General features: G+C 36.6%; 1 protein-coding gene across 2 annotated transcripts in view; it reads left to right on the top strand.

Moving 5' to 3' along the window:
- The window catches only part of LOC125785055 (beta-1,4-galactosyltransferase 3-like), a 56982-nt gene that overhangs the window by 36878 nt on the left and 7608 nt on the right, over positions 1-12496 (top strand). For both annotated transcript variants that reach the window (XM_049469148.1, XM_049469147.1), the window contains exons 4-6: positions 4217-4404; positions 5010-5132; positions 6571-6675. In XM_049469148.1, coding sequence (XP_049325105.1) covers positions 4217-4404; positions 5010-5132; positions 6571-6675 — 416 coding nt within the window. The remainder of the gene's footprint in view (positions 1-4216; positions 4405-5009; positions 5133-6570; positions 6676-12496) is intronic.

Here is a 12496-nt window from a genome sequence, read left to right as displayed (position 1 = left end):
TTAAACAAACCAAAATACTGCTAATGCTGTTAACTTCTAAGCGGTTTCTGAGGCTGAAAACTCTGATTAACTTATCCTGTACTACAGAGCAAACTCTCGCTCTTTTATCCTTTTCTGGAACAGTCCTGATGAGTGCCAATTCCGTCATTATTTAACAGTTTTTAATGTTCTTTTTTGCAGTGAATGCACTTTAGTGTACTTTCAAAGTTCTTAAAATTCTTCTTTTCAGATTGACTGACCGTTTTTGATGTTCTTTATTTAGTTGAGTAGTTGTTGCTTCTCATAACCTGGATTCGAACATTACTCAAATATTCACTATTCACTGTATACCTGTAACTCTAACTCTTCACTACTTTACTTTAACTGATGCTCTCAAACACTTTATTAAGAGACAAGAAATTCAAGTAATTAACTCTTGATGAGTTCAGCACAGCTGTTAACTGAAAGCCTGAATTCCAGGAGACTCTACCTCATAAAGCTGACTGAGAAAATCCAGCAGAGATGTTCAAAAACTGACCATCTAAACAAGAAGAGCTAAATATAAAACATATTCTAAATAATTCCATATGTCTTTCTTAATAGTCTGGATGAGTTTAGTATTAAAATACAATACAGAACATTTTAATATAATGAAAAAACACTAAAATGAAACAATACAACAAATGAGAGACCATCAGAAGAGACATCACAAAACATTCCGTGACATCACAGAACATTCTGTGACATCATATAACATGTCATACACAACATTCTGTTATCCTGATGAGAGCTAGTTTCATCATCATATTGTTTTTGATGGTCTTTGCTGTGACTGAGTAGAGTTCAGCACAGCTGTTAACTGAAAGCCTGAATTCCAGGAGACTCTACCTCATAAAACTGACTGAGAAAATCCAGCAGAGATGTTCAAAACTGACCATCTAAACAAGAGGAGCCACTTTGAAGAATGTAATATATATAAAACATATTCTGATTTGTTGAACACTTTTTTATTTACCAAATAAATTCCACATGTTTTGACGTCATAGTTTTGCAGAACATTTTAAAATAACGCAAAAACACTGAATTTAAGGTCTAAACTTTATTTTGTTATATATATTTTAGGTTAGTTCATTTTACAGATCAATTAGAATAAACTTGGCTCCACCTCAGCATTTTCATTGTTAATTTCACAATATGCATTTTTATCATTTGTAATTAATGAATAAACAATATAATTATAATTAAACATTTTTAGTGTTTAATTAGCAAATATATTCGGACATTGGAATTGAAATATAAAAATGTAATATCCAACATAAAGGAACCACCTTTATAAAAAGTATAAAGGAACCGCCACAGTTGTATTCCTGCATAAACTTTAACTCTGCCCCCTGCTGATCTCACTCATACACTGATCTCTTTATCCACTTATTCCTGTCCGCACACACACACACACACACACACACACACACACACACACTCATACTGTGCATGTATTGTCCAAATTTCCAAATTTTACTGTGGTATTTTTTTTTTTACTATTATTATTAGTATTAGTAGTATTAATATTAATATTAATATTATTTAACCGGATTGTTACTCTAAAATGTAACTGTAACAATTTCTGTCTCATTTATCCTGAGGCTCCGCCCTCTGACTGTCCTACTACTGTGTGACTGTTCACTAGAGATGAAGGCTATGTAGCTGAGTGGGTGGAACAATTGGAGAAAATGAAAAAACGAGAAATGTGAAATAAAATGATAATGTTAAAATGTTAATCATACAGTTAACAATGTTAAATGAATTAAATTGATTATACATTAACAAAATAATACAGTTTCCATTTTTAGAATGATTTAAATGTTAGAGTTAAACAGATGAGTTAAATATGAGGAAGCCACTCACTTTTGTTAAATTATGTACATAAAGCTCTGTAAAAAATGAAGAGAGCACTTCAGTTTCTGAATCAGTTTCTCTGATTTTGCTATTTATAGGTTTATGTTTGAGTAAAATGAACATTGCTGTTTTATTCTATAAACTACAGACAACATTTCTCCCAAATTCCAAATAAAAATATTCTCATTTAGAGCATTTATTTGCAGAAAATGAGAAATGGCTGAAATAACAAAAAAGATGCAGAGCTTTCAGACCTCAAATAATGCAAAGAAAACAAGTTCATATTCATAAAGTTTTAAGAGTTCAGAAATCAATATTTGGTGGAATAATCCTGGTGGTTTTTAATCACAGTTTTTTCATGTATTCTTGGCATCATGTTCTCCTCCACCAGTCTTACACACTGCTTTTGGATAACTTTATGCTGCTTTACTCCTGGTGCAAAAATTCAAGCAGTTCAGTTTGGTGGTTTGATGGTTTGTGATCATCCATCTTCCTGTTGATTATATTCCAGAGGTTTTAAATTTAGTAAAATAAAAGAAACTGTATATATATATATATATATATATATATATATATGTATGTGTGTATATATATGTGTGTATATATGTTTGAGCGTATTGAGATTCTGAGCAAGTCGAGCTCCAGGATTAGTGTCTTCGGGGGGATATTAATCTGTAACTCGATATATTTCTATCTGATATTAAACAGGGATTAGACTGTAATCCCGGGGCTTTGATCCGCGGTCTGAGGGAACGCACTGAACGTCCTGAAACATCCTGCAGCTTTAGAGAACTATCTGTCCAAACCTTTACTGAGAAATTAAATTACCGTAATTCTGTTGCATCATCTGTGTATTAGAGCTCACCTGAGCTGAGCTCAGCAAAAGATTCACAGCGTAAAGAGTCGACTCCCAAAGAGTCGATTCACTGATTCACAGGCCTGAAAGTACCAGTATTCAAATTATTAAAAGCATGCAAAGAGGTTTAAAATAACCACTACAGCCATCTATCAGAGCAATCTACAAAGTGGTTCTCAATGTATTTTAGTGCAGATTATGTATTTTTTATGTTTATATGTATATGTTATATTTTGGTCATTTTGGATTTACAATAATAAAAATATAGACCAATTACAGTAAATTAAATATTAACTTACTGTACATATGAAAATTACAATTTTGTTTGCTGACATCAATATTTCAATTATATTTTCTGATATATAAATGATGTTTTGCTTTTTAAAAGGGGTGAAATAGCATCATTGTACTACTAAAATATTAATGTTTTAGCCGCATTAAATGGCCTTAAAATGGTCTTAAATAAACTAGAATTTCACCAGAACAGTCATAGTATTAAAAAAATGCATTATTCTATTATATTTCAATATATCAGTTAAAATTAATAACATTTAAAATGATTAGTATGTTTTATTTTAAATTATTTGAATGTTGGTTCTAATCATGTTTGGTTCTTATATTAAAACTCCTCCCCCTAAATGCGATTGGTTCTGATCACTGTCTCAATTATTAAAACTCCTATCCTTATTTGTGTTCTAAATCACCTGCAGATACATAATAATAAATCGCCTACTTTATTCAGAGTATATCTTTTTTTATATTGTCTGTAAAATATGCCAATTCGAAAACACCAAAACTGTTACATCACAGTCTTGAGTCAGTATATTTGCAGTGCAGTGCATTGAAAAGAAGGCGTAGTATAAAAACACAGGTAACACTTTTTTTAACTAATGACTCAATTCAGTTATAGTTTTAATTACAACATTTTTGAGCGTTAGATTTTAAATATGTTTAATCAGGCCTCAACTACTGTAAATGAGTAAGTAGTTATTATTTAACTAGTGCGCATTATTTAACCATTTACTAGTTTATTGATGTCATAAATTCTGTTAATTGGCACCCCTTAGAATACAGACAGACAGACAGACAGACACTTTATTGATCTCGAAGGAAATTTAGGCATAAAGCAGCAACAACACAATACACTAAGAAACATATTAAACAGAATAGAAAATATATAAGGCTATAATAAACTTACTATACAAGGTAAGGATCTATCTGTAAACAGAGCAGTGCAGTAGATGTTGCTAATGGTGATTAAATAATCAAATAATTAACAGAGCAAAGCGTAATGTGCAATGACATTGATTATGCATTGATATGCATCTGTAACAAATATAGTTCTAAAAAGAGAATGCAAAAAGATGAATTAACCTTATTGCAAAGTGTTATCAAAACCCATGATATCAAACACAATATATCAGTGTCATAAAAGGATTTTATAATGCAATATATAATATAATTTGTTTGTTTGTTTGTTTGTAGGCGGGTAACTACACGTTTAACCGCGCTAAGCTGATGAACGTGGGTTTCCGGGAGGCGATGCGTGAGGAGGACTGGAACTGTCTCTTCTTCCACGACGTGGATCTGATACCGGAGGACGACCGGAACACCTACACCTGCGACCAGAACCCCAAACACGCCGCCATCGCCATGGACAAGTTCGGCTACAAGTCAGTGTCCACTCACCTGTCCACTCGTCTCGATGCGTATCACGATACTGGGGTTATAATGTGCTATATATTATATAGTGATGGGGGCTCAGAGTGGTCTAAAGCGCTGCCACTATGATCAGGAGATTGCCAGTTCGAATCCTGATCATGCAGCTTGCCATCAGCTGCCGGAGCCCTGAGAGAGCACAATTTGTTATTCCTTGCTCTCTCTGTGTGGATACAGTACAGTAGATGGCGCTCTCTCTTTCCCCTCATCACTCCTAGGGTGATGTGGATCAGCACAAGGCTGCGTCTGTGAGCTGATGTATCAGAACCGAGTCAAAACCAAAAAACATTATATAGCGATACTGTGTGAGCATTTAAAGATTTAAGCTAATTTTTTAATTACCAAGATAGCAATACTCCAGAAATGTACCTGAACACACCTCATTTCCAGAACACCACGCCCATCAGTGTAGATATATTCAGAAGCTCTGCTGCTGTTTAAACCAGACAGGAGGAAGGAGTGAATATAGACTGTTGGAGGGGTTTAAGATAGCGATGAGCATCTTGTAGTGTCTTTTATTAATGCTATGATTAATATGGATGCTCTGTCTGTCCCTCAGGCTGCCCTATAAGATGTATTTTGGGGGCGTGTCTGCGCTCTCGCCCCTGCATTACCTGAAGATGAACGGATTCCCCAACAACTACTGGGGCTGGGGGGGCGAGGACGACGACATCGGCATCAGGTAGGAGTGTGTGTGTGTGTGTGTGTGTGTGTAATAGTGTAAGATGTATACTAGAAAATGTTTTGTTCTGTCCTCCTGATATCTATTCATTTTATTATTTTCTTCTCTCGTTTTTCCCTCCTTTTTGTCTCTTTCTTTGTCTTTTCTTTTTTCCTCTCTTCATTTAAATTTTTTTTCTGTTTTTTCTTTTTTTTGCTTGTATTTTCTCCTTAATTATTTCTCTCTATTTTTTCCTCTTTCTTTTGCTCTCTCTTTATTCCTCCCTCCTTCTCTCTCTTTCTCTCTCTCTCACTCTCTCTCTCTTTAACTTTTCTACTTTCCCTTTCTTCTGTTTCTTTTTCTTTGTCCTTTTATTCTTTTCCCTGTTTCTCTTTTTTGTCCATTTTTCTTTCTTCTTTTCTATGTTTTACTCCTCTTGATATCTTTTCATTTTCCTCTTTCCTTCTTTCATTTTTCTTCCTCTCATTTTTTATTAATCTTTCTATTCTTTGTTCTTTTTTTGCTTGTATTTTCCCCTTCATTATTTCTATTTTTTCTTTGTTTTTTCTCTCTCCCCTTCTCTCTCTCTCTTTCTCCTTTTCACTTTTCTTTTCTTCTTTTTCTTTGTCCTTTTATTCTTTTCCCTGTTCCTTTTTTGTTAGTTTTTTTCTTTTTTTTCTTTTCTATATCTTTGACTCCTCTTGAAACCTTTTCCTTTTCGTCTTTCCTTCTCTTGTTTTTCTTCCCCTTTGTCTCTTTCTTTGTCCATTCTTTTTCCTCTCTCTTCATTTTTTTTATTACTTTTTCATTTCTTTTTTTGATTGTTTTTTCCCCTGAATTGTTTCACTTTTTTCTTTGTTTTTTTTTCTCTCTCCCCTTCTCTCTCTCTCTTTCTCCTTTTCACTTTCCCTTTCTTCTTTTTCTGTCCTTTTATACTTTTATACTTTTTTGTTACTTTTTTCTTTCATTTCATTCTTTCTTTCAGTCTTTATTTTCTATATCTTTGACTCCCCTTGATATCTTTTCCTTTTCTTCTTTCCTTCTCTTATTTTTCTTCACCTTTGTCTCTTTCTTTTTCCTTTCTTCATTTTTTATTAATCTTTCTTTTCTTTGGTTTCCTTTTTTGGCTCGTATTTTTTTCCTTCATTATTTCTCATGCTTCTTTTTTTCTCTCTTTCTTTCTCTTTCTCTCTCTTTCTCTTTTCTACTTTCCCTTTCTTCTTTCTTTTTAATGTCTTTTTATTCTTTTCCCTGTTTCTCTTTTTTTGTCCATTTTCTTTCTCTTTGTTTTCTATATCTTTTACTTCTCATGATATTTTTTCATTTTCCTCTTTTTTTCTCTCCCCCTTTCTTTTTCTTTTCTGTCTTTTCTTTTTTCTCTCATTTTCTATTTTTTTTTTTCTTTTTATGCTTGTATTTCTCCTTCATTAATTCTCGTATTTTTCGTTGTTTTTTTCAGGGTGTCTCTGGCTGGGATGGTGATCACTCGTCCGTCGGTGAAAGTCGGACGCTATAAAATGATCAAACACAAACTGGATCAGGGAAACGAGGTCAATCCGAAAAGGTCAGCGACGCTTTTAGAACTTCATTCCCCTCCTTTAACTTCTCACACCTGGACCCCTGAAATGACCTGTTCAGACAGGTGTGGGCGGGGCTAATGGTCCAGGTGGCTGGTGGTTAGTGTGGTGTAAACAGACAAACCCTAGATTGATAGAGATTGTAAATAACAATCAGTAACAATAATATATCCTGATAAGTGAAGTTATTTACACAATATTTCCTGAGATATTTTGATACCCTGACACAGCAGTGCATCAGCAGTGGCAGATACACAATAACTGTTGACTTATTCAGTTATTAAAATAATGAATGATGGAGATGAAAACCGAATCAGTACCGCAAACTTAGCAATATTTCTAATTATAACAATATCACTATTTGGGTCCAACCAAGTTTTAAAGTACAGCATGGCACCAATAAAGCACTGATATTGTTTCTCCATATTTATTGCGTTTCTCTCCTTTTTAATGTGAGTCTGACATATGTCAAATTAAGAAAATTATTATTATTATTATTTTACAATATACAGTATGATCTCGATGCAATGTTTTCTCACTTTTTTTTTCATAATCTTGACCTGCCAGTTCCTTTATGATTAAGTAATCCAATAGAAATGCTCCAAAATTATTTTGTATAACATATTTTTACACTGACTTTCATATATATACATATACAAAATAAATATAAAAATATACACTACCGTTCAAAAGTTTGGGGTCACTCAAACAATTTTGTGTTTTCCATGAAAAGTCACACTTATTCACCACCATACGTTGTGAAATGAATAGAAAATAGAGTCAAGACATTGACAAGGTTAGAAATAATGATTTGTATTTGAAATAACATTGTTTTTACATCGAACTTTGCTTTCATCAAATAATCCTCCATTTGCAGCAATTACAGCATTGCACACCTTTGGCATTCTAGCTGTTAATTTGTTGAGGTAAGCTGGAGAAATTGCACCCCACGCTTCTAGAAGCAGCTCCCACAAGTTGGATTGGTTGGATGGGCACTTCTGGCGTACCATACGGTCAAGCTGCTCCCACAACAGCTCAATGGGGTTCAGATCTGGTGACTGCGCTGGCCACTCCATTACCAATAGAATACCAGCTGCCTGCTTCTGCTGTAAATAGTTCTTGCTCAATTTGGAGGTGTGTTTAGGGTCATTGTCCTGTTGTAGGACGAAATTGGCTCCGATCAGGCGCTGTCCACTGGGTATGGCATGGCGTTGCAAAATGGAGTGATAGCCTTCCTTATTCAGAATCCCTTTTACCCTGTACAAATCTCCCACCTTACCAGCACCAAAGCAACCCCAGACCATCACATTACCTCCACCATGCTTAACAGATGGCGTCAGGCATTCTTCCAGCATCTTAGATTAGATTAGATTAGAAATACTTTATTGATCCCAGGGGGAAATTACAGTTATTACAGTAACAACCCTTTATGTTGAATAATAATCACTCAATCACTCGAAAATTACAATATGTACACATATAAAAATTAGCTGTAATAATAAGTACAAGAACACATACTGTGATTTAGCAGAAAAAAAAAATACTAATAATGAAATAATAATAAAATAAAATAAACAATAATAATAATAATAATAATAATAATAATAATAATTAAAATGATTGCACAACCTATTTATTCCAGACATTAATATTGTATTAAGTCTTGTTAATTACTATCGCTTAGTGATAACCGTGAGAGAGGAGTTATAGAGTTTGATGGCCACTGGTAGGAATGACCTCCTGTGGCGTTCTGTCGTGCATTTAGGATGAATAAGTCTTGCACTGAATGTGCTTCTGTGTCTCATCACAGTGGCATTAAGTGGATGGGAGCCATTATCCATGATGGCCTGCAGCTTAGATAGTATCCTTCTCTCAGACACTGCCATCAGAGAGTCCAGGTCTACACCCACAACATCACTGGCTTTACGGATCAGTTTATTGATTCTGTTGGCGTCTGCCACCCTCAGCCTGCTGCCCCAGCATACAGCAGCATAAAGGATAGCACTTGCCACCACCGACTCATAGAAAATCTTCAGCATAGTCCTGCAGATGTTGAAGGACCTCAGACGCCTCAGAAAATAGAGACGACTTTGGCCTTTTTTGTAGAGGGCGTCAGTATTCTTAGCCCAGTCCAATTTTTTATCAATGTGCACACCCAGGTATTTATAGTCCTCTACAGTGTCCACGTTGACCCCCCTGATGGAAACCGGGACCCCCCTGATGGAAACTGGGCTTTGTCTCTCCTCAGGTCCACCACCAGTTCCTTTGTCTTCATAACATTGAGCTGCAGATGGTTTAGCTCACACCACTTAACAAAGTCATCCACTGTTGCCCTATACTCCTCCTCATCACCCCTGCTGATACATCCAACTATAGCGGAGTCGTCAGAAAACTTCTGAAGGTGACAAGTATCAGTGCAATAGTTGAAGTCCGTGGTGTAGAGGGTGAAGAGGAAGGGAGAGAGGACGGTTCCCTGCGGAGCTCCAGTATTGCTGACCACTCTGTCTGACACACAGTGATGCAGGCGTACATACTGAGGTCTGCCAGTCAGGTAGTCAACAATCCAGGACACGAGGGGGGCATCTACCTGCATCATTTCCAACTTGTCACCCAGAAGAGCAGGCTGGATGGTATTAAATGCACTTGAGAAGTCAAAAAACATGACCCTCACAGTGCTAGCTGGCTTATCCAGGTGAGCATAGACTCGGTTAAGAAGGTAGATGATGGCATCCTCCGCTCCTAGACGAGGTTGATAGGCGAACTGGAGTGGGTCAAGAAGTGGCTGGACCATGGGCCGGAGCTGATCCAGGACAAGTCTCTCCATAGTCTTCATGATGTGGGATGTCAGTGCTACAGGCCTGTAGTCCTTGATGTCACTGGGCCGCGGCACCTTCGGCACAGGAACAATGCAGGACGTTTTCCACATCACAGGGACCCTTTGGAGACTCAGGCTCATGTTAAAGACATATTCCAGGACTCCACAAAGTTGAGAGGCACAGGCTTTAAGCACCTTGGGAAGAACCCCGTCCGGGCCTGCAGCCTTGTTCGTGTGGAGTCTCATCAGTTGTCTTCTCACCTGGTCAGCAGTGAGACTCACTGTAGAGGTAAAGGTAAATGGTGGGGGGGGGAGGATATGTGAAGTTGATTATCACAGAATGAGGAAAGGCTATCAGGAAGGGGAGGGAGGGGGGTGGAGTAGGCTGTTGAGGCCCAGCAGCAGAGGAGCCAGACAGGGGGAGGTCAGGCTGTGGAGTAGGCTGCTGAGGCCCAGCAGCAGAGGAGCCAGACAGGGGGAGGTCAGAGTTCGCAGTGTCAAATCTGTTAAAAAACATATTTAACTCGTTGGCCTTTTCCACACTTCCATATACTCCCCTGTTGTTGCTGGACCTATAGCCAGTGATGGTCCTCATACCACTCCAGACCTCCCTCATGTTGCTCTGTTGGAATCTCCTCTCTAGTTTCCTCCTATATTTGTTTTTTGCCTCCCTGATGGTTCTCTTTAGTTCCCTCTGGATCACCCTCACCTCCTCCCGGTCTCCCGCTCTGAAAGCCTTCTTCTTATTATTAAGGAGGGTTTTAATATCCGTTGTTACCCATGGCTTGTTATTAGGGTAACATCTAACCGTCCTGGTTGGGACAGTGGAGTCCACACAAAAATTAATGTAATCAGTAATACACTCTGTGAGCCCATCAATGTCCTCTCCATGAGGCTCACAGAGTGCCTGCCAGTCCGTAGTCTCAAAGCAGTCCTGCAACACATCAGAAGTCTCCTCTGACCATTTCCTCACTAACCTTGTGGTCACAGGCTGACTCTTCACTTGAGGCACATATTTGGAGCTGATGTTGACCAAGTTATGATCAGATCCACCAAGAGGGGGGAGGGGGGAGCAGCTGTATGCATCCTTAACATTGGCATACAGCAGGTCCAATGTTTTCTCCTCCCTAGTGGGACAGTCCACATACTGTGTAAAAGTTGGTAATGTCCTGGCCAAAGTGACATGATTAAAGTCACCTGATATGGCAATGAAAGCAGTCGGATGCTGGGTTTGGAGACGTGCTATGACGGAGTGAATGACGTCAGATACCGACGTCGGGTTCGCAGAGGGGGGAATGTAAACAGCCACAATAATAACATGGGAGAACTCCCGCGGCAAGTAATCTTTTCATTTGTTCTGCGTCTCACAAACGTTCTTCTTTGTGATCCAAACACCTCAAACTTGAATTCATCCGTCCACAACACTTTTTTTCCAGTCTTCCTCTGTCCAATGTCTGTGTTCTTTTGCCCATCTTAATCTTTTTCTTTTATTAGCCAGTCTCAGATATGGCTTTTTCTTTGCCACTCTGCCCTGAAGCCCAAAATCCCGCAGCCGCCTCTTCACTGTAGATGTTGACACTGGTGTTTTGCGGGTACTATTTAATGAAGATGCCAGTTGGGGACCTGTGAGGTGTCTGTTTCTCAAACTAGAGACTCTAATGTACTTATCTTCTTGCTTAGTTGTGCAACGCGGCCTCCCACTTCTTTTTCTACTCTGGTTAGAGCCTGTTTGTCCTGTCCTCTGAAGGGAGTAATACACACCGTTGTAGGAAATCCTCAATTTCTTAGCAATTTCTCACATGGAATAGCCTTCATTTCAAAGAACAAGAATAGACTGTCGAGTTTCAGGTGAAAGTTCCCTTTTTCTGGCCATTTTGAGTGTTTAATTGACCCCACAAATGTGATGCTCCAGAAACTCAATCTGCTCAAAGGAAGGTCAGTTTTGTAGCTTCTGTAATGAGCTAGACTGTTTTCAGGTGTGTGAACATGATTGCACAAGGGTTTTCTAATCATCAATTAGCCTTCTGAGCCAATGAGCAAACACATTGTACCATTAGAACACTGGAGTGATAGTTGCTGGAAATGGGCCTCTATACACCTATGTAGATATTGCACCAAAACCAGACATTTGCAGCTAGAATAGTCATTTACCACATTAGCAATGTACAGAGTGTATTTGTTTAAAGTTAGGACTAGTTTAAAGTTATCTTCATTGAAAAGTACAGTGCTTTTCCTTCAAAAATAAGGACGTTTCAATGTGACCCCAAACTTTTGAACGGTAGTGTATATATATAAAATATATACACTATAACTGATAGTGAGAAACAATCTGACATTGCTAGTTTTTTTTTAGTGCTATACATTGAACATAATAAATGAAATGAAATGAAATGGAAAGGTTTCGCTGATCTGGAGTGGTTTTATTTATTTATTTTTTTTCAATACAATTATATATATATATATATATATATATATATATATATATATATATATATATATATATATATATATATATATATATATAAAGAACTGCAAGTATCAGTGCTTTGTTAAAATATATTTATATTTTATATCATAAAACATTTATATATTTGACTTTTAGTGTTCAGTATAATCGTTCAGTAATGTATATGATTTTTAAACGCATTTTTTATATTTCAGTATTTCAATATGTCATCTGTGACTAAATGTCATTTGTTACTGGTCTCATTATATGAACTAGCATATTTATTTTTCAGCATTTATTTATGTTTTAAGCATTTTGGACAGTTTTTTTTTTTCTTTAGCTTTTATATTGTTTATATTGTTATCAGAATTAAATTCTATGAAACGCAATTAAGACATTGCAATATAATTGCAATATAATTGTATGTAATTGTAGAAATAGTATATATTTTTCACGATTTGCAATATTTTGGAATTCTAAAAAAGATTAAAGCATGAGTAGCAGCAGAATCATATCATTTTAACTGGCGATTATTAAATTATTATTA

The sequence above is a fragment of the Astyanax mexicanus genome, chromosome 1 (genome assembly GCF_023375975.1).
Source record: "Astyanax mexicanus isolate ESR-SI-001 chromosome 1, AstMex3_surface, whole genome shotgun sequence".
Lineage (NCBI taxonomy): Eukaryota > Metazoa > Chordata > Actinopteri > Characiformes > Acestrorhamphidae > Astyanax > Astyanax mexicanus.
Note: the sequence above shows the minus strand (reverse complement) of the source record. Positions and strands in the feature narration are given on the sequence as shown.